The following is a 24,498-nucleotide window of genomic DNA, read 5'->3' as shown; positions in this document are numbered from 1 at the left end:
GCTGGCAACCCTATCCACAGATGGATCAAATCATGGAAGACCCCCCCCCCAAAACAGTTTACATTTGGGAGGGTCTATATTGGTCCTGCTCAGCTTGTCTGCCACACAGTTTTGCACTGATGAGATGTAAGATGCTTGTGGAGTGAGACAATACTGTAAAACTATATCCTATGTTAACACTGTTAGCCTGCACAGGGAGTAAGATCTGGATCCCCTTACTTGTTTATGTATCATAACATTGTAGTGTTGTCTGTAATTGCTTGAAGAGGTCCCTTCGACCACAGATGATTCACAGAGTTCAGGCTGTTTATAAAAGCTAACATCTTTTTTTTAAGTCAATGTGTTTTGATATGTCTGTTTTGTCCCAGAGTTAAACAGACCAGTTGGCATAATGGTTAGAGTTCTTGCTTCACATGCACAAGGTAAAAGGTTTGTTCCTGACCTCCGGCCAATGCCTGTTTGGAGTTTGCATGTTTTCCCTGTGACTCTGTAGGGGTTAGTTCTCAAAATCTTTTATCTCAAACTCAGCAAAGAATGGAGCTGTGGGCAGCAGTGCAGACAGTTCATAGTGCCATAGAGGGGGAAGAGTTGCACAGACCAAACACTTTGGGCATCTACTGTGTGCACAGTATCCTCAAGATAGAAGAACATGGACAACAGACTGCATGCTGTGGCAGGACTAGCCACTTAACAATGTAACATATGGCTCTAGGTGATTCGGTTGTGCTGACTAATGTCACCAAATGGGCATGGGTATTTGCCAGTAATAAGTGCTTTGACAACTTCACATACTCTGACCTATGCCAGGGACCCATCCTAATGTGGGATGATTGAAAGTGCCCCTATTGGCCAGTGTGTGCCCACCATAAGGCTCAGCAGCCCTTGTTCAATAAACTACTTGATGGCCAGTGTCCGGTTGGCAGCTTGGGTTAACTGGGATAGCTTTGTTAAGTGAAAGCTGGGCATAAAACTAATCAAACTTCCAAACATGAACTAAGAATTGCTATAGTCAGTGTAGGTTCACTGATAGGATGGAGCTTGGAAAAGGATGACATGATGTTAAGGAAGAGGCTAGACATCTTATGCATCCAAGAGACAAGATGTGCAGCAAAGCCACTAGACTTGGTATCCATAGTTTTATCCTTATAAGAAGGATAGGCTAGAAATGGTGCAGGAATTGTGGTGAGGGAGAGCTTCAAAAGGCAGTGAGGGATGGCAACAGAATTAATGATAGTGCAGTATTCATAATCTCAGCCTATGCCCCACCAGAGGGTTATGATAGTAAAGAAAAGAGTGCATTCAGACAGCAGTTGCAGGATCTACTAGATGAAGCAGGACAACAAGAATTGGTGTTGATAATGGTTGACCTGAATGCACATAATGGGACAGAAGGAACAGGTATGAGGACTGCCTGAATCCACAAGGCTGGGGAAACAGGAACAAAGAAGCAGAGACCATTCTAGACTTCTGTCTGGCAAACAACTTGTTAGTAGCCAACACATGGTTCAGTAAGAAAGACAGTCACAAGATCATATACAAGAGTGACCAACATGCAACTCAGGTAGATTTCCTCCTAGTAAGGAAAGAGCACTGGGGTAGCATCACCAATTGCAAAGTCATCCCCAGTGAAATAGTTGGCCCACAGCATAAACCACTGGTTGCCACAATCAGCTGCAAGCTCTAACATCAACAGAGACCAGGCTGAAGACCTGGAAGTTGACTGGGGAGAAAGCAGCACAACAGTTCAAGGTATTATTCTAGGCTCTAGCACCTCAAGAAGAAGAAGAAGAGGAAATAGATGAAGTTCATAGGTTCATAGGTAGGTACTAGGCTATCTGCCCGAGGGCATTTATAATCCTAGCCAGAGTGTGTCAGCTTTTGCCGCCCCATTGATTAATTAACTAAGCCTCTGTCAAGAACAGCCAATGAAGTGATCCCAGGGGTGTATTTTCTGTTACCCATCCACTCATAAAGGTTTCTCTTGAAGAATGTTAGTGAGGGGCTCTGCCTAATGTAGTCAGGAATTTTGTTCCAAAGCATGGGGAGTCTCTGTGGCAGGAATCTTTCCCTCCAGCATGTTCTATTTATTGTTGTGGTGAGGTTTAGCTTAGGTTCTGAGCTGGACATGGCTTTGTAAGTCAGGCAGAGATCACCTCTAAGTAAGTGATATGCCACTGAGTACAGCCGGAGTTTTTCCAGTCGGGCTGCATAGGACATATGTTTGAGGCCAGTAATCCTCTTGGTGAGGTAATTTTGTGGTCTTTCCAGCTGTTGGAAGTGTCTTGTGAGGTACATCCCAAATGGGGCATTGTACTCTATGATGGGTCTGATGAGTGACGAGTAGAGGGGCACTATAACCTCTTTATTTCTAGATGCGAACCCTTTAGTAATTAGATGGGCTACATAGAAGGATTTCCTAACTACTTTGGCAATATGATTGTCAAAGAAGAGATTACTATCTACCTGGGTCCCCAGATCTCTTATTACCTCTTCTGTATTAAGGGGGCTGCCACCTATGTGGTAATTCATGGGTGTTTTGTTTTTCCCAAATGGGATGACTGCATTTTTTGGCATTTAGCTTGAGGCCATGACTTTAACACCAGGTATCTGTCTCAGTAAGGCCCTTTTGGAGAATGTCCGTGTCAGCCAGAGAGTTTCCTTCTACATGGCTCCCAGTTTGCAGTCATCGGCGAACTTGGTTAGCCATAGTCCTCCCGTGTTTGCCTGTACTTCTGAGAAGTATATGCCGAACAGTAGGGGTCCCAGGACCAAGCCTTGTGGGACACCACTTGTGACTGGTTTAGAGTCGGACCTGGAGCCCGCTATTCTTACCGTGTGAATTCTGTCTGTAAGCCAGTTGGCATCCCATCTTATGACGTAGGGGTTTATGTTCAGGCTGGTGAGTTTTTCTGTAATTCCTGAGTGTGGAATGGTGTCAAAAGCCTTGGCAAGGTCAAGGTAGGCTGTGTGAACCACCTTCCCCTCATCTATGGCCTTGGTGACTGTCTCAAAGAAGTCAACCAGGTTTAGTAGGCATGATCTGCCCTTAACAAAGCCAAACTGGGTTGAGTCAAGTGTTTGGAGGTTCCCAATGTCTTTGTTAATGAGTTCCATGATGATGCGCTCCATAGCCTTGCAGACCAGGCTAGTAAGGCATATGGGGTGATAATTACAAGGGTCAGTTCTGGCCCCTCCTTTGTGGAGCGGAATAACCATTGCTGTGTGCCATTGTTGAACAGTTTGTTTAGGTGGGGGGTTAGTTCATTCTGTAGTTTATGCAAGACGCAGCCTGGGACACCATCTGGCCCCATTGATGCTGTGCTTTTGGCTTTTGAAAGGGCTGTTTTCACCTGTGTATCTGTGATTTCTGGGACACTACACTTTTCCGGTATTGTTGTGGGCCCTTTTGGGGGTGAGAGGGGGGTGAAGTTTGCAGTGAATCTATCTGCCAGGATGTTGGCAATATCAGTAGGTTCAGTATATTTTGTGCTATTTTGCACTAGCTCAGAGCATATCTGCAAGTTGCCACTTAGATTCTTGACATAGCTAAAGAAGGCTTTGTGGTTATCTTTCGAATACTTGGCTATTTTTCTTTCGAAGTTAGCCTTGGATGATTTTATGAGGGACCTTAGTTTCTTACTAATACTGATCAGGGATGTCTTTCCTTCTTGGGATTTGCTTTTTTTCTGAACTCGTTTCCTTCTTCTATTGTATAGCCTGTTTATGGCAGGGGCCCACCAGACTTGTTTCCTTCTCTTAGGGGAGTGAGTCTTGGTTTTGCTAGGGATGCCATGATCCATGCATCCTTGTAGGTGCTCATAGAGTGCATTTGTAAAGGTTCCTGCATCTTGGACACTGTTATCCTTTAGCTTGGGGGCTGTGAAACTTACCACCTCTGTCTTAAGTAAGGTGAAGTTTGCTATAGAAAAGTTTTTCACTGTGGTTTTCTTGGTTGGGGGTGGTGGTGTGGTGTGGACATCCAGAGTGATTGGTTTATGGTCTGATCTAACCAGTGACGGGTTGACCTCTGGTGAGGAACACCTGTCGCCCATGTTGGTGATGACCAGGTCCAATATGTTTTCACCTCTGGTAGGGAAGTTTACCAGCTGATCCAGGGCATTTGAGGGCATCAAAGCCACACGCTCCAGGGATCTAAACCTTGTCATCACAATGAACAAAACATGCTGGAGGGATAGGTTCCTGACCCAGAGACTCCCCATACTCTGGAATAGACTGCCCATACATGTCAAGCAGAGCACCTCATTGGCCCTCTTCAAAAGGAACCTTGATGATTGGATGGGAGATAGGAAATTCACCCTGGGGATCATGTCAGTCGCCCTGCTAGACAGGGGCCCAGAGAGGTAAATATTGTGGGAAGAAATATCCAGGGAATTGGGAATTGTTATGGCTAGGCTTGCATAGGCCCTAGGGCTGATAGCTTAGTACCAACCTATAAACCTATGAACCTATAAATTCCAGGAAGTGCTGGACCTGGGAGTTTGTACTTGAGTAGTTTTCCCAGTTAACGGTAGGGTAATTGAAATTGCCCAATATCAGGGTGTTTGATAGGAGCTTCATGTTTTCCAGTATCTCCAGAAAGGTGGAGTGGTGGTCCTGGGTCATGGAGGGTGATCTGTAGCAGGCCACAATTTGCATTGCAGATTTGCCCGATGTTAGTTGCACATGGATGATCTCAGAGGTATCATGCTGCGCCACTAACCTGGAGGTGTAGGTATCCTTGATGAATATGGATACACCCCCTCCTTTTGTATTTTGGTCCATGTTCTGTGCCTGAAATGTGTGGTATGAGTTGTAGCCCAGTAGTGCTGGGGTGCTCTGTGGAGCCTTGAACCAGGTTTCAGTTACTGCACAGATGTCGACATTCTCCATACTGAGGAGTACTTTGAGCGTGTGCATTTTGAGATTTAAACTCCTGGCATTGAGTAGCATAACCCTCATTTTTTTATTTGTACTGTTTACGGAGGAGGGTTTGACTTTTGAGCCTTGCCTAAAAAAGGCACTATGGGGGCAGCAAGAGCCTTGGCCAGTATTTGAAAGCCTAGATGTGACAGGTGCAAGCTGTCTCTTGCGAAGCAACGAGGCTTGTCAAGCATGTCGTCCCAGGCTGACAGACACTGGATCCCCTTTGAATGACACCAGAAGCTTAGCCAATTGTTGAAATTGACCATTTTTTCTTTATACTGCAGTATCATTCTTGGTGAGGGCAGGATGCTACTCAGGGTCAGGGTCATACCCACCTGGGCTACATGATCAGAGAGCTCTTCCATCTGATATTTGTACTTGTTCTGGAGTGACCTGAGTGCTTGTGTTATGTGGCGGATTCTGGCTCCTGACAGGCAGCTAACAGTAACCTTTTCCTTATCCAGCCTAGTGAGTGGGACATCAGTGTGCCTGAATATAGAGTCACCTATTACTAGTGTGTTAGGTATGTTATTTCACCCTTAAGGGCTGTGATTGTGCTGCACGGGAGGTGCAGGTTTTTTGGGTGTCTGCTTTTGCAGGTTTTTATTTAGAGCCTCCAAGTATAAATTTGTGTATTTATGTGTATTTTTTGCCAGTGCTGGTTTAGTATGTCTATGTGAGTTGAAGAAAAATGGCAGAGCTTCGAAACAGCATGTGTGAGGACTTTAGAACTGATATGTGGCCAAGCCAGCTATGGAAATAAGGTACATATGAAAAGCTGGTGGTGGAGTGCAGAAGTACAGGAAGTCATCAAAAGAAAGAAGTAAAGGAATAAGTAGGAAATAGAAAAGACAGACCAGGCTAGGAAAGAATATTAATTGGCTAACAAATAGTTGCAATAACAAAGAACAAGGTAGCAGAGGCACTCTACCAGCTTCTGGAAAGTGACTCAGTAGATGGCACAAAGAAACTGTATCGGGTTGCAAGGCAAAGACAGAAAAATAAAGAAGAAAGTCAGACTCTCTTCATAAAGGATGCCAGCAACAACCTGCTCACCAGTCCAAAAGATAGCAAAGGCAGACAGAAAGAGTATTTTCAGAAACTTCTGAATGAAGAAAACCCCACAGAAGATTTACTGCCCCAGCCTATGATGAGAGAAGAGAAGGAGCCCACCACAAAAGAAGTAAGAGGAGCACTAAGGAAAATAAAGTCAATGAAAGCAGCAGCCTCGGAAGAGGTCATAACAGATATAATAAAATGCTGGGTGAGACGGGAGAAATAGCTCGAGGGTATTCATAGCAGTGTGGAGAAGGCATATCCTCGATGACTGGAGAATAGCTATACTAGTGCCAGTATTCAAGAACAAAGAAGATATTCACACAGTACATAGGTATCACACTCCTGTGACATTGCATGAAAGTTCTGGAAAGAGTGATTAATAAATGAATATGCGGAGCAGTAGAAAGCAAGATAGAAAATGAGCAGCTTGGGTTTATATCTTGATTCAGCACAACTGACCTAATGTCTGCAGTGAGACAGATAATTGAGAAGAAGCTAGAGTTGAGGAAAGAGTCCAGCTGGGCACTCCTAGACTTGGAGAAAGCTTATGACAAGATACCAAGAAAGATGATTTGGGAAATCCTGTGGTGGTTGAATTCTGAGAAATACTGACAGTGATTGACTGTGCGTGAGTAGGAGGGGAGAATCGAAGACCTAGATTCTGAGAAAGTTGGTGTCTCTACTGCATTACCTCCCTTTTTACAAATCCAGAAACTATAAATTTGAAAAGTCAATAGGTGTTGCTAGGACCATTGTGTCTTTCTCACGTGGAATCTTCCAAGAGATATCATGAAAAACATAGATGCCATGAGACCCAGAATCCTGAGGAATTCCTGTGTCGAGACAGAAATATGTGAAATCCCTCCAGAAACAGATCTAAATACAGATCTATTTTTCCAGTGGAAGAAAAGCTCTTTATGCTGAAGTGTCCAGCAGGGACACCATAAAAACAATCCTGTGAGAAGGAGTCAATAAGACTTCTGAATGTTCTCTTGGAATTACAGCCTTTGTAGGATATCCCTTACACGAAAGACAGAGAGAGATTCCTGACATGGTGAAAAAGACTCTGCAAAGTTAAGTAAGTTGTGTAATTAAGGAAAATGTGAATACCCTGCAATCTGAGGGATTATCACAGGAGCTAGACACTTTTTCAACACTCTTAAAACATTGCATAGCTCAGAGGGTGAAGCAGAGAACTGGTAATTTGACGTACACACAGAAAACAGTAAGAAACACATTGGGATGTATAGGTATATAATATGCATCTTTTACATCTAGGGTCACTAAGTAGATCAAATGAGGTAGAAGGGGTAATAAGCTGTGACAGGATAGCATTTTGAACTTAGGCACTATCACAAACTGTTTAAACAGTTCAAGAAGTAATGGTCCAGAACTGGTCTCCAAGAATCTTCTTTCTTTGTCACCAGAAACATCTTCAAATAAAATCCTTCTAGCAGAGGAGGAGGGACAGCTTCTATTACTTCCTGAGACAGCATGTGCTGCATGACAGGAGGGAAGAGAAAAGTTTGGTCTGGTGAATGAGGAGGAATACTTTGAAAAGGTGGGATAGCCACCCATCTGCAGCCTTGATGGATACATTCAGAATCCATCTGTCTGAAGCAATCTGTTGCCATAAATTACATTTTCAGTAGTTAAGATATATATTTTCAGTAAAGAGTATGTATTTCAGTGTATGATGCTATCATATGCAATGGGTGTATCATATGCAATGTGTGTATTTCACTACAAGGCATATACTTTTTGCATATATATATATATATATATATATATATATATATATATATATATATATATATATATATATACACAGTATGTGATTTGTGCAGTTTCCTATACATACTAATCTGGAGATTCAGAAACACTGTGTCTACTACAGTGGCCAAGTCACCATTGTTTACCATTTGTGTAAAACAAGGCCTGAGGCTCATTAAGAATGCATGCAGTCAGGCCAGTTTGCATAACAAGCAGCACTATATTGTGCTAGACCAACAGTCAGATTAAAGTAAGGGCAGCTGTTGTAAACACTGGCTGCAAAAAAAAATCTAGTGTAGTCATTGCAAAACTGTGTGCATAGATGGTAATACTTATGTGCTGAATTATTATTGTGAGACAAAGAAAAAGATATGCAGAAAAAAATGTCTTACAGACTAAAATAATGCTATGACTGGAGAGCAGGTGTTAGTCGTACAACAAAAACAAGTGTCAGAGGACTGCAGAGGGAGCTGGTGAACATAGCAGGGATGCAGAACACAATGGCGAAGGGAATATGACACATCCATCTGAAACTCTTGAACATACACAATATGAAACTCCTACAGGATAGGAGGGCCAGGAGGGAAACATTGAAGCAACATGACGTACTGACCTATACCCCTTTTGATATCAGCACATTTTTATTTTATCAGATTACCCGTACTATAATGTAAATGCAATAAAAAACAAAATATCTCCCTGAGGGAATTTTAACCCAATATCCTGTTCAGTGATATTTTCATACAGACAGCATTAAATAGGTGAGCTGTTGCAAGAGTCATACTCAAGGTGTCAGGGAATCAAATATCAAGAAAGTGTTACACAGTAACAGACTGGAAGCAATGAACAAATGACAGACCTCAAGGGAATTAAACCCTGAACTCTATTCAGTGCAGCATTCACTAAGTGAGCTAATACAGAAATCATACTGAAGGTGTCAGGGGAAACACATACTGACTGGGGATAGAGACAAGAACAGAATGGAGGAGGAAAAGTAAAATAAAAAAGATAACTATGGGGGGGTCTGTGCACTGACAGTCTACAAAGCAAGGCCAGAATAAAGGTATAAACTTTACTCCATTTCATACTTGAAAACTGCTGCACAACAGTGGCAATATTTGTAGTGCATGACATAGATAGGACTTAATTTTTGTTATACAATGAGAAGTGTAATTTCTAGTTGTATAGGGGCATCGAAGTTTCTCTTCTAACTTGTCGCACAACATATGGCCAAAAATAGATCACCGTTTTACAAGGCCTTTTGGGGAACATATGTGGTACATTTATTTATTTTTTGACCAATTTAAAAGTTGAAAATGGGAGTACAGGCTAAGGTGAAAAGGGGAAGCAGAGGGTAGGACAGAAGGTGAGCAAATAAGAAATGAGCAAGATGGCAATGGTGTATTTGAAATAAACTTTTTTGCCAGATGGCCGTCCACTTTTTTTTTTTAAGAGAAGGGAAACTTGGCTAAAGAAGTAAGGGAAGGTAAGAGGAGTAGGATGGGTAGCAGGGACAAACAGACAAAGCTAACAGGGTACGGGGTAATACAATTAAAGAAGAACACAATACTGAAGAAGACTTCAGCAGAAAGACAGAAAATAATGGTGAGTGTTAAACCAACAAGAGTTGGCAAGAACACAAAAGGGAGGGGGACACCAGGTTGGGGATAGAACTGAGCATTCACAGATGCGGTCTGTGCCAGCTGAGACATAGTGGAAGATTACTTCTAACAATGGGTACTGTTACCACTGGTCCTGGCTCAGAACATGGAGACAATGCAGGCAAGGACAGAACTCGATGAGTCACTGGAGCATGGTCTCCAAGTGGCTGATGCTGGCATCCAACCTCCTGTTGATAATATTCTCCACAATGTTTGCCAGCTGCTGATGAGTGACAAAGATGTCATCTCAACTTACACTGCAACTGGCTGGTAGTTCTGTAGTAACCTCTCAGGTGCAGGACGATCTGAGGCAGGTATCCTAGGTACAGCAGGAGGTGTGATGACAACTGTGCCTGGCTGTGACCAAGATGTGCTGGGTGCTTCAGCTAGTGATAGTAGAGCTACTACTGCCATCTGTGTGGGTCCCACAGGCCTTGCCAGTGAGGTGTTTGCAAGTTGCTGGTCTGCTACATATACAGTAAAACAAACAAAGAGAAACAAAACAAGAAAAAAATGAATGCAAGACAAAGGATAGTGATACAGTGCCAAAGAGGTTGGTGGAAGAGAAATGTAAACATAATACTTTCTAATTGTTATTTGTAATTATGCAATTAAACAGAATACACTTGCAAATTATTACATAATCATGGCTGTCAGAAGCCCTCATATACAATATGGGTCCCTATCACAAGCTTGAATTCTCACAAGATTGAAACTTAAAACACTGAGAAGGAACATCAAAATCCAGGAAGCTCGGTGAAAAAAAAATGCAAAAACTCAACATCTGCAAGCCATCCTGTATCTCCCCATGTGGGGGAGCTGTGCCTCCCACATCCCCTGCTAATTATATATGCAAACTCTGAGACTACAGTGAGAAGAAACAAAACCCCAATCTACCCTGTACTGCAATCCTGAAACAATGAGCATCTATGCCATTCGAATTTCCTGGATTTTGCTGTTCCCAGCACGATCTTTTAAGTTTCAAGCTTGTGAGAATTTGAGCTTGAGATAGGGACACATAATCATGCATCTCTCTCTCTCTCTCTCTATATATATATATATATATATATATATATATATATATATATATATATGTATGTATACACACACACACACACACACACACACGCACACACACACACACACACACACACACACACACACACACACACACACACACACACACACACACACACACACACACACATACACACAAACACACACACACACTAGGTTTGCCACTGATCCGGTGTTTTTCTGGACTATCCACAAATCAGAATGACTCTCCAGTGGTCCAGAAAGCAGTGTACAAACTCCAATATTCTTTAGAAGTGTGGACAGAATGCTGGATTTTGTTAAAAAGCAACCTCTATCTGTATTTTTTTTTCACAAAAGGCATCGGTAAAGTGATCTGGTGTAATCCAAGATACTCTACAAAAACGAAAAACAATAGTAACACAATGTATATTAAAAAGGTAAAAACAGACTAAAAGTGACATCCCACCCTACTGATGTACGCATTTGTCATAAAATGGGTGTGGATAAGGGTGGAGATGGATTGAGACTGGGCGGAGTCAAAGGCAGTTCAAGGGGCAGGGCTTCAGTCCAGTTTTCAGTAATATAAAAGGTGGTAATCCCAACATACACTCACACTCACACTCACACTCACACATATGCAGGGGATGCCTAAAACATCAGCCAGCCTGACATGCAGTATTACAGATAGAAAATTAATAGCTGGGGCTCCAGACCAACATGTGCCTGTGGTCAGAGATGCATGTTGGTCTCTGAGAATACGGCACACACAGAAAGTAGACATGCTGCTCAGACAGACATACTTTAATCACAGGTGATAGGTAAAGGGTAACCAATCCTATTGTAAGTTATGACATGTAGAACAAACCAATAATGATGACCTTACATATATGGACTGTATACTGCTGCAGTGATACTACTAGGTCAGAAAAATATATATGAAATGTTTTTCATGCTCACAACAGTCTTTAGGACTTGAACCCATGGGCATCCTTAACAATGTGAGACCAAATACACTTAACATGGAGAGCAACTTGTGCACCTATACAGGAAGAGGCATGAAGATACACTTCTAATATTACATAGATATAGTAATATCTTTGATCTATTCCAATACTGACAGATGTGGCACTAGTGCATGAAAGTTATTATGTACTCCTTAAGGAGGAGATTTGGGAAAATCATCTAAAAAAACCGAAGCACCAAACCAGGAACTATTGAAGCAAAGCAGCAAACCAGTGAAACACCAACCACAAGGAGAAAAACAATTTATTAGTTGAGTGCTTTTGTTCACTTAGAACTTCATCAGAACAATAAAATCTTAAAAAAACACACCCTTATATACCCCTCAGTGTGTGTCACACAATTTACATAGCCAACAATAACAATGTCAAAAAATACAACAGATCCAATATCTAACACAATAAAACTTTGATGAAAAAACATTTATATATATATATATATATATATATATATATATATATATATATATATATATATATATACGGGTCCACTTTGTAATTTCGAAATACTGAAATCCCAAATTTCAGTATTTCGAAATCACAAAGCCGAAAACCCAAGCACAACTCACAAATCTAAAAACACACAACCGCAAAATTCAAAATCCTGAAACTACGCTACTCATACAGTACACGCACAAACAAACAAAAAACTCCCCCCCACAATCAAACAAATGCATCTAAACTACATATAAGCAGGGGAGCAAACCCCCCCTCCACACACCCCCACACCCCCTACTTATATATTCTAACTTCGAGATCGCACAGAAACACAAACAAAACTCGTGCACACACACACACACACACACACACACACACACACATACACACGCACACACGCACACACACACACACACACACACACACACACACACACACACACACACACACACACACACACACACACACACACAGACATCTTACAGTCCCTCACACACACACATCAAAGTCATAACACACACTTACACACATACACTAAAGCCCTAGCGAACATAATTACACACAAAAACTTACCTAAGTTAAACCCAAACATCTACACACTGCACCAAATTCTCTGTGCTTTGGGATTTAGAATTTCGCGCTTCTGCCGGTTTCGGAACTTTGAGTATTCGGCTTTGTGATTTTGAAATACTGAAATTCGGGATTTCAGTATTTCGAAATTACAAAGTGGACCTATATATATATATATATATATATATATATATATATATATATATATATATATATATATATATATACATATATATATCACACACACACACACACACACACACAAATATAATATAGTACAAAACTTATCTAGCTAACTAGCACCATAAAACTTCAATTTTAATAAAGAAGTAATAGATCAAGAGTCATTGAGTCCTGGATAATAAGTGGTGTCTATACACTGTTTTTATTTTTTGGTTAGCTACAAAGGAACAATTGGAAGAATTTATTGTATATATTAACAATAATGTGTATTTCTTAAAATTTTCCTCCCACTATGATTAATACAAAATTTCCTATTTTAGACGTGGAGATTGGTAAGGATATACCTAATACGTGTTTTTATTCTAACATTTTAAGGAAACCTACTTTTTCCAACACATATTTGCATTATTCTAATTGGCATCCGAGATTTCAAAAGAAGGCAGTGGTAAAACGCCAGTTAGTTCATCCGGCTAGAATGATATCCAATGTGGATACCTTTTACTCGGAATGCAATACAGTTTTATATATGTTTCGAAAAGGAGGTTATCCACAACAATTTTTAGTGGAGATAAAAAATGAGGTTGTCACTAAATGGAATAATGGTTTTTATGTACCTATTTTGGGTTCTGGAGGGCATACTTTATCCACGACTAGTAGGGACATTGTACAGTGTATTCATAAAAATTGGGAATTGTTCATGAGGGATGTTGATTTGGTTGAAAATGTGGGTGAAAAACCTTTAGTGATATATAAGAAGGACAAATCTTTAAAACCTTTTATGGAAAGACAGTACAACGGTGTGACAAAAAATAAAAGGATTCCATTTGGTACCCAAAAGTGTGGTAGTTGTTCTTCTTGTTGCTACACTAATGCTGATGATAGTTTTTCCATAAAGGACAAGGTATACAATATTAAAGGTTATTTTACTTGTAACACAGTAAATGTGGTGTACTTAGCTCAATGTAATCAGTGCCCTGCATTTTTATATTGGAAAAACAAGCAGGCAGTTCAAAAGGTGTGTATTTGAGTATATTTTGGATATTAGAAATAGAAAATCCACTAATGGTCTATATAGGCACGTTGAGAAATATAGCACCCATAGTTTTAATTTTCTTATAATTGAGCAAGTTAGAAAGGACCTGCAAGGGTGGATAATTGATGAACACCTGGATAAGAATGAACTGAAATGGCAGTTAATATTAGATGCCACTAATTATCCAGGGCTCAATGACTCTTGCTCTATTGCTTCTTCATTAAAATTGAAGTTTTATGGTGCTAGTTAGGTATTTAAGTTTTGTATTATATTAACTTAAAAATGTTTTTAGATTATACTTGTGTGCGTCTGTACATATATATATATATATATATATATATATATTTCCATCGAAGTTTTATTGTGTTAGATAATGGATGTGTTGTATTTTTTTTGACATTGGTATTATTGGCTATGTAAAATATGTGACACACACTGAGGGGTATATAAGGGTGTGGTTTTTAAGACTTTATTGTTCTGATGAAGTTCTAAGTGAATGAAAGTGCTCAACCAATAAATTGTTTTTCTCCTTGTAGTTGGTGGTTCACTGGTTTGCTGCTTTGCCTCAATAGTTCCTGGTTTGGTGCTTCGGCTTTTTTAGATGATGTCTAACAGTGCCAGGGGTGAACACACCTGTTTTGGAGGGAGTAATAACAATCTCCATAACACTGGGAATTTAACTACACTTTTGAAACAAGTTAGCCAATAAGTATCGTCCTATGCCCAGCACATCCCTGGACTGAATATTACAAATTTGTCTACTTCTAAATCTTTGGGTTTTCTCCTCACCCAGCTTTCTAATAGAGAAGGAATTAGGATGGCTACACTGAATTTCTCAAGTACATCAATGGTAGTACATCTTTCCTAAGGTTTACCCATAAGTTTGATCATGATTCAATGGCCTATTTGGATGTACTGGTAACCAAGGATTATTCGAGAAATAGTTTTTGTTCAAACATATTCCATAAACAACTTTTTCCAACTCTTACCTCCATTTCAATAGTTGGCATCCACAATTTCAAAAGAGGGCTGTGGTCAAGGGGCAGTTGGTCAGACTTACTCATATGATTTCTGATAATGCCGCTTTCACTGTTGAAATAGATAAATTGATTGGCATGTTCAGTAAAAGAGGTTACCCTCATGAGTTATTGGATAGTATTAAGGAAGAAGTCCAGAGTAAGAGGAGGAATGGTCTTTACAAACCGCTACTACCTATTCCTGGTGGTCGAACTGATGACCATTTGGCTGGTAATAGCTTGTCCAAAGAAACACAACCATCAATTGACCCTTTTGAATGTTCACTAATAGTCACCTTTTCTGTTAACATATATGATGTAGTGGACACAGTGCATAATTTTTGGCCAATTGTGATGAGTGTCAATGAAATCAAAGAATTGTTTAGGGTCATGGCAAAGATTGTGTTTAGAAAAGGCAAGTCTTTTAAGAATCTTTAAGGTAAAAAAACACTTCAACTGTGTATCCAAGGGGGTGGTATGGAGCTCTTTGTCAATGTTGTAAGGTATTCTATATTGGAAAGACTAGTCACAAGCTGAAATAAAGAATTTATGAACACCTGAATGACATCAAGAAAGGGAAGAACACCAATACCTTGTATAGGTAGATTTCAGCTTTTCCTGACCACCACTTCAAGTTTGTAGTGTTGGACTACATGGAATGGGATGCAAGGGTTTTTAGTACAGAAGAACACCTCAACAGAAATGAATTAATCTGGATTTTGATGTGTGATGCCCCTTACTCCCCCTGGGCTTAATGACAGCTGTTCCATTATCCATTACCACAATCCTAAAACTGAAAAGTATGGCAGGGTAATTCATCAGTCATCTTTATAATTTGTTATATATACAGTGTTGTAACACGTTTGGCACTGTTTTTTCACTTATACACATTATTTCAAACTGTCATTACATTTTCAAGCTTTTAATTAATTAATTACTTTTTAAGCATTATTTGTATTGGTCGGTTTTAACCACATGACTACAGGATGTTCCTTTATACTGTGTGGTTTATGGGATTACTGCTGTTCTAATGAAGTCTTTATGTAAGACGAAAGTGCTTGACTGCTTTTTTTTGCTCAATAATTCTTTGGTGGTTACTACTAGCTGTGTGGTTTATACTGGACATGTGTGCTCCCTGGACCTCCATCAGTTTTTCTTGTTTGGTTCCTGGTTTCTGTTTTTGGATAGGCTTCTACAAGATCAAATAATAAAAAAAAGACCATGATTTTATGTTTAACGAAAAACCAGTGTTGGCTAGTATTTTCAGTATTCCTAAAATTCACAAGTGCCTTAACAATCCACCTCTTACACCCATTGTAGATGGGTCAAGGTCTAAAATGTATTTTATAGCACAGTGGCTTGATTATTACATAAAGGGAGGCCTTGCCAATAACATACATATATGTAAAGATTCATGGCATTTTTTGGAAATGAATAATAACATTTCCTTTTGTGAAACTGGGTTGTTTGTAACCACTGATGTACACGGTTTATTCTCTGTAATACCTCAAGAAGAAATTTTGATGTGGTTTGAACAGCAGTTGCTCAATAATCGCAGTTTAAGTACTAATTCAGTAAATGCATGTGTTGCCTTGATGGATGTGGTATTAAGGAATAATTTTATTTACTTTGCGGGTCAGACCTATAGACAAATAAAGTACAGTTGTGTACACTTACCATAAATGTAGATCATCATCATCATCCCTTTTTTCCCATTTACATAGGGTCGGGGTATCGTATTAACTGTCGCCAACTCTCTCGATTCAGTGCCACTCTCCTGCCTTCTTCAACACTCATGCCTGACTGTCACAGATCTTCTTTCACACAATCCATCCACCTCTTTGCTGGACGCCCTCGCTTCCTCTTACCTTCTTCCTGTCTGTCCCAAATCTCCCTCACCAGATTGTCTTCTGCTTTTCTACACATGTGCCCATACCATCGTAATCTGTTTTCTTTGATCTTTTCTGCAATTGGAGCTACTTTGGCTTCTGCTCTTATGTCCTCATTTCTTCGCCTGTCCCGCAGTGTGCATCCTACCACCTTTCTCCGGCACTTCATTTCCATCACCTCTATCGTCTTCAACTGTTCTGCCTTTACTGCCCAGGTTTCTGTACCATACAGTAGTACTGGTCGTACCACTGTCTTGTACATCTTACTTTTCAGCTTCTTTGGCATTCTTCTGTCATATACTACACCTGATACTCTATGCCAGTTGGCTGCAGCCCCTCTGATTCTAGCTTTGACCTCTTCATTCAGACTACCCTTCTCCTCAACCACCCCTCCCAGATACTTGAAGCTGTTTACCTGTTCCACTATCTTCCCATCTATCTCTATTCTCAGCTTCTTCTGATTTCCCCAATCTGCTGCCATTACCACTGTCTTATCTGTGCTTAGTTTCATCCCATGTGCCTTCAGATTTACATTCCATTCTCCTATCCTTTGCTGAAGTTCTAGATCAGATTCTGCCTGTACTGCCACATCGTCTGCATACAGCAGCTTTGTTGCTCTGTTCCCTCCAACCTGTTTGCTGATGTAGTCCATTACCACTATGAACAGCAGTGGGCTCAGAGCTGAACCCTGGTGTAAACCCACTCCCACTGGGAACCCCACAGTGAGGCCAAACACTTACCATAAATGTAGGTGTTCGAGTGTATTCACTGTTCCAGTCATTACATTTGGGTAATCTGCTGGCAGGTTGTCCTCAGTCGGCCTGAATTCCAAAGTCTTGAGTCCTGCGTCGGTTGCTGTCTTCTTTTCCATGACGTCAGGTCATCAGGGGTATAAAACATGCAGCCGACGCCATTTTATTTAGTTTTTCTTGCCCCCAAAAAGGTAGCAATATTATATATATATATATATATATATATATATATATATATATATATATATATACATGCATCAATATAAACTTTACCTTCATTTACAAGCAAATACACCACATAGGTTGTAGGAGATAGAGAAGGAAAGATAAACTGTAGAATGGCAGGGGGATGGCGGGAGGGTAACCTGGACTGCAACAGTAAATACACTCGAACATCTACATTTATGGTAAGTGTACACATCTGTACTATGTTCTTCATGTTTCACTGTTGCAGTCATTACATTTGGGTAGAATCCCAAATCTATGGTTGGGAGGCTGGAGCTAAATAGCATTAGGTGCAGCTGTAAGGCCCTGCAGCACTGCAGCGGCAAAGCCTGCCCTGGACTTAGAGTAGAGAGGCAAATGGTAATGCTTTGTAAATGTTTGAACAGAACTCCAAGTAGCAGCCTCTAGAATGTCTTTGGTTGGTACTCCTCTGAGAAAGGCTGCTGAAGTAGCTGCAGCTCTGGTGGAACGAGACCTAATGCCCTTGGGCACAGGTTTACCATGGTGTAAGTAGCAGAAACAGATGCAGTGGTTTATCCACTTTGTAACTGTCTGCTTTGAAATAGCCTTTCCTTTTGATCCTGCATCATATGACACTAGTAATTACTCAGTTTTTCTTAGAGCTTTAGTCCTGCTCAAGTAGAATCTTAGCTGTCTGTGTACGTCCAAGGAATGCAGAATTCTCTCCCCTTTGTTCTGTGGATTTGGATAAAACGTTGGCAGATGAATTGTTTGGTTAAGAGCCACACTGGAAACCATCTTAGGCATAAAAGTAGGATTTGTCCTCAGAGACACCCTGTCTGGGTAAAATATGATAAAAGGCTCTACAGCCATGAGGGCCTGTAGCTCTGAAACTCTTCTTGCTGAAGTAATTGCTAGTAGCAGAGCTGTTTTCCATGATAAGAACTTTATATCAGCGGTAGCAGTTGGTTCAAATGGAGGCAGGGTGAGCTTTTCCAACACATAACTGAGGTCCCATGCAGGTAATGGTGATCTTCTAGGAGGCCTTACATTTTTGGCTACTCTAAGATACTGCTTTAGTAAAGGATGAGAAAAGATTGGTGGCTCTGTATTGTAATGAGCCGAAATGGCAGAGGCATGGATCTTGACTGATGAGAAAGATAGGCCTTTGTCAAGCATCTCAGTTAAGTTTTGTAATATCTGGTACCAAAAAATGGGTTAATTGTTCTTCTTGTTGCTACATTAATATTGCTCATAGTTTTTCTATAAAGAACGAGGTATGCAATACTAAAGGTTATTTTACTTGCAACACATTACATGTGGTGTACTTAGCTCAATGTAATCAGTGTCCTGCATTTTATATTGGAAAAATGAGCAGGCAGTTCAAAAGGCATGTATATGAGCATATTTTGGATATTAAAAATAGAAAATACACTAATGCTCTATATAGGCATATTGAGAAATATATTACCCATAGTTTTAATTTTCTTATAATTGAGCAAGTTAAAAAGGACCCACAAGGGCGGATAATTGATGAACACCTGAATAAGAATGAACTGAAATGGCAGTTAATATTAGATGCCACTAATTATCCAGGGCTCAATGACTCTTGTTCTATTACTTCTTTACTAAAATTGAAGTTTTATGGTGCTAGGTAGGTATATAAGTTTTTATTTTATTTATTTATTTATTTATTTATTTATTTGCAGTTGGTTTACCAGGACTGTCCATTGGGCCAAGATTAACCCGTTTTCAATGGAGTCCTGGGGAAAAAAGCTCCAGTAACAAGTTTAATAGGTTTGACATTAGATTACAAAAATTTACAAATGATGTAGCTTATAGCATGACATTGCAAGTAGTATAGCACCAGAAATTAGGTTACAATAGATTTTAGGTTAGATTACAATGTTTACAAGTGATACAGTTTAGAGCATAAGGTTACAAATTGTACAGACTGGTGATGAATGTTACAGAAGATACATACTAGAAAAGAAAAACATTTTTAATATAAGTACTGAGAAGCCATTTACTCTTAGGAAGCTTGAATATATGACACATAAAACATTTTTGTACATGGTTTAGTTGGTACAAGCAGAGAATGTATGAGGTAGGAAAGGAAGTTTTGTATTATATTAACTTAAAAATGTTTTTAGATTATGTGTGTGTGTGTGTGTGTGTGTGTGTGTGTGTGTGTGTGTGTGTGTGTGTGTGTGTATATATATATATATATATATATATATATATATATATATATATATATGTTTTTTCATCAAAGTTTTATTGTGTTAGATAATGGATCTGTTGTATTTTTTGACATTGTTATTGTTGGCTATGTAAATTATGTGACACACACTGAGGGGTATATAAGGGTGTGTTTTTTAAGATTTTATTGTTCTGATGAAGTTCTAAGTGAATGAAAGCACTCAGCCAATAAATTGTTTTTTCTCCTTGTGGTTGGTGGTTCACTGGTTTGCTGCTTTGCTTCAATAGTTCCATATTTGGGGAAATATTGTTCACACCACCTTTGTGCTGTAAAGGAGCATTGCCCTCTCCTTCTCCACCCATGGTGTATCACCTTGAAGAATCTCATGGAAAAATGGCAGATGACTAGCACCTCATGCAGTTTTCATGTGCCTTATCTTCCATGCAATAATGGGCATCAACAGCCACCTCATTTGCTTGATGGATTGCAAACTCAAGAAAATGTAGGTACCAAATTACTGTTTTTAATGGCGCTTTAACATGTGAAACATGCAGTCCTCCATTTTAGTGTATACTATTGATGTAGCTCTCAAGGATGTTTGTATGATGCATTCCATCTCAACTGGGTATATGGCTCAGTTCAAATCTAAGGTGAGCATAGATAGCATCACTGTGATATAAATATATTTTTCTAAATCACTTTGCAGTCTTGTTTTGCCTCAGTAGCATAAACAGTGTTTCATTATGCAGTCATTAGCATGCAACATGGCTGACCACGTTATTTGGCCTAGTCATGTTGTGTAGCTGGGTTTTCTAAATTGCACCAAGCCTGTGTGTGGCCCTTCACTGCACATATCGAATTACCAAAATTTGTCAATGTTTTCTGAATTTGGCCTCAGTTATTTAATTTGAATATATACTACCTCATATACAGAGAATAGTTCATAGGTTCATAAGGGTGTACTAGGCTAATGACCACAATGGCCTTTTTAAGCCTAGCCTTGTATTCCAAATTATTGACAAGTTCTGGTACCCTTGATAAGTGTGAGCAGGGGCTTGGAAAATGAACATTTTAAAAGCAGGGGCCTGGGAGATGAACCATTTACAAACTGCCTGTGTCCATTATAGACATAAGGTGCCCAGCCAGGGATTAATTTTCTGTTCCCCATTCAATTGTCCAAGTTACACCTGAATTGGGTTAAGGAGGAACTCTGCTTCACATGGATGGGGAGCCTGTTCCAGAGAATGGGTAGCCTCTGAGATACATACCTGTTTCTCCAGCTGGTCCTATTTGTATCACAGGCAAGGTTTATGTCTTTAGAAAGGGTAATTCTGGTGCTATTTAGATTGTGGATATACAGGAGGTCCATCAGGGTGAGGTCTGACAATGCTTTGTATGCCAGTATAGATATCTCCTCAACAGCCTGTAGGAGGTAGAATCCAGGAGTTTGAGGTGGTCTGTATAGGACATGCTACTTACTCCTTGAGGGAGGAACCTCTGTGGATGTTCCAATTGTTGGATGTGCCTGTTAGATACATACTAAAGGGGGCAATATACTCAATGACAGGTATGATGAATGCTGAATACAGTGGAACAATGACCTCCTTTGACCTAGATGCCATACGTTTGTCTATAAGTTGCACAACATAGAATGATTTCCTCACTGCTGTAGATACATAATGGTCAAAGGCTAGATTACTGTCTATGTGTGTTCCTATCTCCCTGACATCTGGGTCAGCTCTTAGGGATGTGTCGCCAATATAATAGTTATCAGGGGTGGATGACTTCTTGAAGGATACTATTATGCATTTCTTGGCATTAAGTTTTAGTCCATGGCTCTTACACAAGTTATATTTCAGCCCTTCCTGGAGAATATTTGTGTCTGTGGAGGATTCTATGATTGCTCCTAATTTGCAATCATCTGTAAATTTAGTCAGCCACAGGTGAATGACATTGGCTTTGACTTCAAAGCATAAATGCTAAACAGGAGCAGTCCCAGGACTGATGCCTGAGGGGCTCCACTTGTGACTGGCTGCTTTGTAGAGATGGACTCCCCATTTTAACTTCCTGGGTTCCATCCTCAACCTGATGGAATATGTAGCCTGATGAAAGAATTATTAGTAATTTTATGTTTTTCTATACAGAAGTTTATGTGAAAATTCACTTTTACAACTAAGCAATAAAACTTGCAATCTCAGAAGTAACAAATAGACATTAAAGTCATTCCAGTGCAATGATGAAATACATTAGACTTTGTTTAAAGAGTTTTGCCAGTCTGGACTTCATTGTCTGTTTCCATTAGAACCTCTTGTTCTAGTAGGGATTTGTTCAGCACTGGTAGAGTTCTTATTAGAATCTAGAACAGAAGCTGCCATTAAAAAAGGAATAATTAGTAAAGCCTATAAACTATTGGACGATAACTATAAGAATCAGTCAGAGGAGATTAGAAAGGATTAGGAAGAGAGACTAGCTAAACAATTCACTAAGAAAGAACGGGAGGATATATGTACATCTCCCAAATATGCAACAAAATCTAGAATATTTAGCATTTTTGCTTTGAAATGCTTACATGGATATTTTTATACCCCAAGTAGACTCTAGAGAATATTTCCTCAGGTAAATAGCAAATGTTGGAGGTGTGACGGGGAAGAAAGAGGTAAATGGGAACATATTTTCTGGGAGTGCATTGAGTTGGTGAACTTTAAGGATTTCCTGCAGGATGCACTGTTGGAGATGCTGCGTGGGCAGATTGGTGTGACAAGGGAGATTATTTTTCTGAGCTGTGATACAGAATCAGATTTGCCTAGACATGGTAAGGCCTTGCTGTCTATAATTATTGTGGTGCCAAAAAAGCAATTATTAGAAAATAGGAATCAAAATCTAAACCAACTATGTTAGAAGTAGTGAATATAGTAACAGGATAAAACAACTGGAATTGAGATCTTTAGAAAAAGGTAGGAGCAAACTACGTATGAAAAGATGGGAACTGTAGGAACAGAACATACAGGGGAGGAATGAGGTTTAAAAGAAGGCAGGATTTAAATGAGCTATGTAATGTTTGACTGAAAACGATTGGATAGACTATAAATGATATATAATGTTTGCAACTGGGAGTGTGTCAGTATGGTTTGTGATGTAAAATGCTTGCAACTAGGATTGTGTTGGTGTGGTTTGTTTTCATTTATATAAATATATGATTGTTTATGTCATAAGTGATGGTTTAATAAAGATGTTTCTTGTTAAAAAAATGCATACAAAATAAATTCACACATCAATAATTGTAGTCAGACATACAAATATATGGTTTACATTCATATGGTCGAGTGCACATTACTCGACCATACATTTTACAGATTTTTCTGTGAATCCTGTTAACGTCAAACAGTTGGAATGTTGTAAAAACACCGAAATTGACATTTCCAACAGCTCTACACCCTCAAACAAGTGCTAACATGGGTCAGAAAGGGGATGGGATTTTCCGATTCGCAACACTTGCAGTCGCATTTTTGAAATGCTTTCGCACTCCTTTCAGCCATACCCGCTTGACCATTCACCAGTCGACCATATGCATATACAACAAATATTGTTCTGTATTATAGCAACGATTTTTATATATATACATACATATATATATATATATATATATATATATATATATATATATATATAATTGCATGCCAAGAGTGTTTCAATATGTAGTCCTTTTGTTTCCATAAGTTTCCAGTTGTGTGATTAATGTCCTTACTGACTTGTCACTGTGGTCTTAATCCCTTTATACTGGGGCTTTAAAGGTTGTAGTCGTTATCACTGTTCTGCAGGTGCTTTGGTAAAATGCGAAACTTGTCTTACACTTGTCTGTATTTGCAGCAGTATATAATCATGTCCTGAGCTAGTCTTTATAAGCCATATATGATGAATAAAGTATTAATATTGTTTAATGAAAAGGGCATTACTTACCAAGTTCACAAGTGGTCCTCCAGAATTTCCATACTATGAAGAAAAACAGTGTGTTACTAATAAGTGTGCATAAGATTTGCAAATGGTTAGCTTATCAGCATTTAGAAAAAGACAGATTCTTATTTAGTCATATTTAGTAAACAATTCTACATGCATTTTCCCATTTAAACCTCGCATCTTGTTCTGTTTTCTACTGTCATTTATTCCTTATGTTATGCAGCAACCAAGTCAACTAATCTCTTAAGAAACTGTTGCACACCATATGTGGTATACATTAACTGAAAGTCCATGGAGCTAAAAAGCAGTCTGGTATGTTGACTTACCTGTGCATCATTTTGATACAAAACATTCACCAACAACTTAAGGCAAGGGATCCTAATGAATAAGTAACAGATAAAGAGAAAGTGAAGGAGGTATTATGGATCATAGAGGCTGAATACAGGAAATGGCACAGTTCACCCTTTCCCTTTGCAACAGAACATGACAAGACAATGATAAAAGCAATATTTAGAATGTCAGAAAAATGTACCACTCTGCTGAAAGTTGACTCGAATGTTCAAAATGTTAGTAGAAGCACCAATTTGCCAGTAGTGCACATGAGCAGAGTTATTCTCTATGTCCTATTATACTGTATGTGTCTGATAATTTGTGTCAGAACTCCGAGGGAAATTTTCAGATCTAGTTCTTAAATGGAGCTTGAAATGGATTTTACACATAGGATTTAATAGCTACCCCAGAAGAACTGACTAGCAAACCGCCGTGACTAACAGTTATAGTGTTGACTTCAGGCAGGCTGCC

The 24,498-nt window shown here is 39.4% G+C and overlaps 1 protein-coding gene across 1 annotated transcript in view; it reads right to left on the bottom strand.

Annotated features, from left to right (window-relative positions):
* Positions 1-24,498, bottom strand: part of HTRA4 (HtrA serine peptidase 4) — an 853,851-nt gene that overhangs the window by 378,062 nt on the left and 451,291 nt on the right. The window contains exon 5 of the mRNA XM_044084333.1: positions 23,701-23,733. Coding sequence (XP_043940268.1) covers positions 23,701-23,733 — 33 coding nt within the window. The remainder of the gene's footprint in view (positions 1-23,700; positions 23,734-24,498) is intronic.

This window comes from Protopterus annectens, chromosome 9.part0, assembly GCF_019279795.1.
Source record: "Protopterus annectens isolate FY-2018-M chromosome 9.part0, PAN1.0, whole genome shotgun sequence".
In the NCBI taxonomy this organism is placed as follows: domain Eukaryota; kingdom Metazoa; phylum Chordata; order Ceratodontiformes; family Protopteridae; genus Protopterus; species Protopterus annectens.
This window is presented reverse-complemented; position numbering and strand designations above follow the sequence as displayed.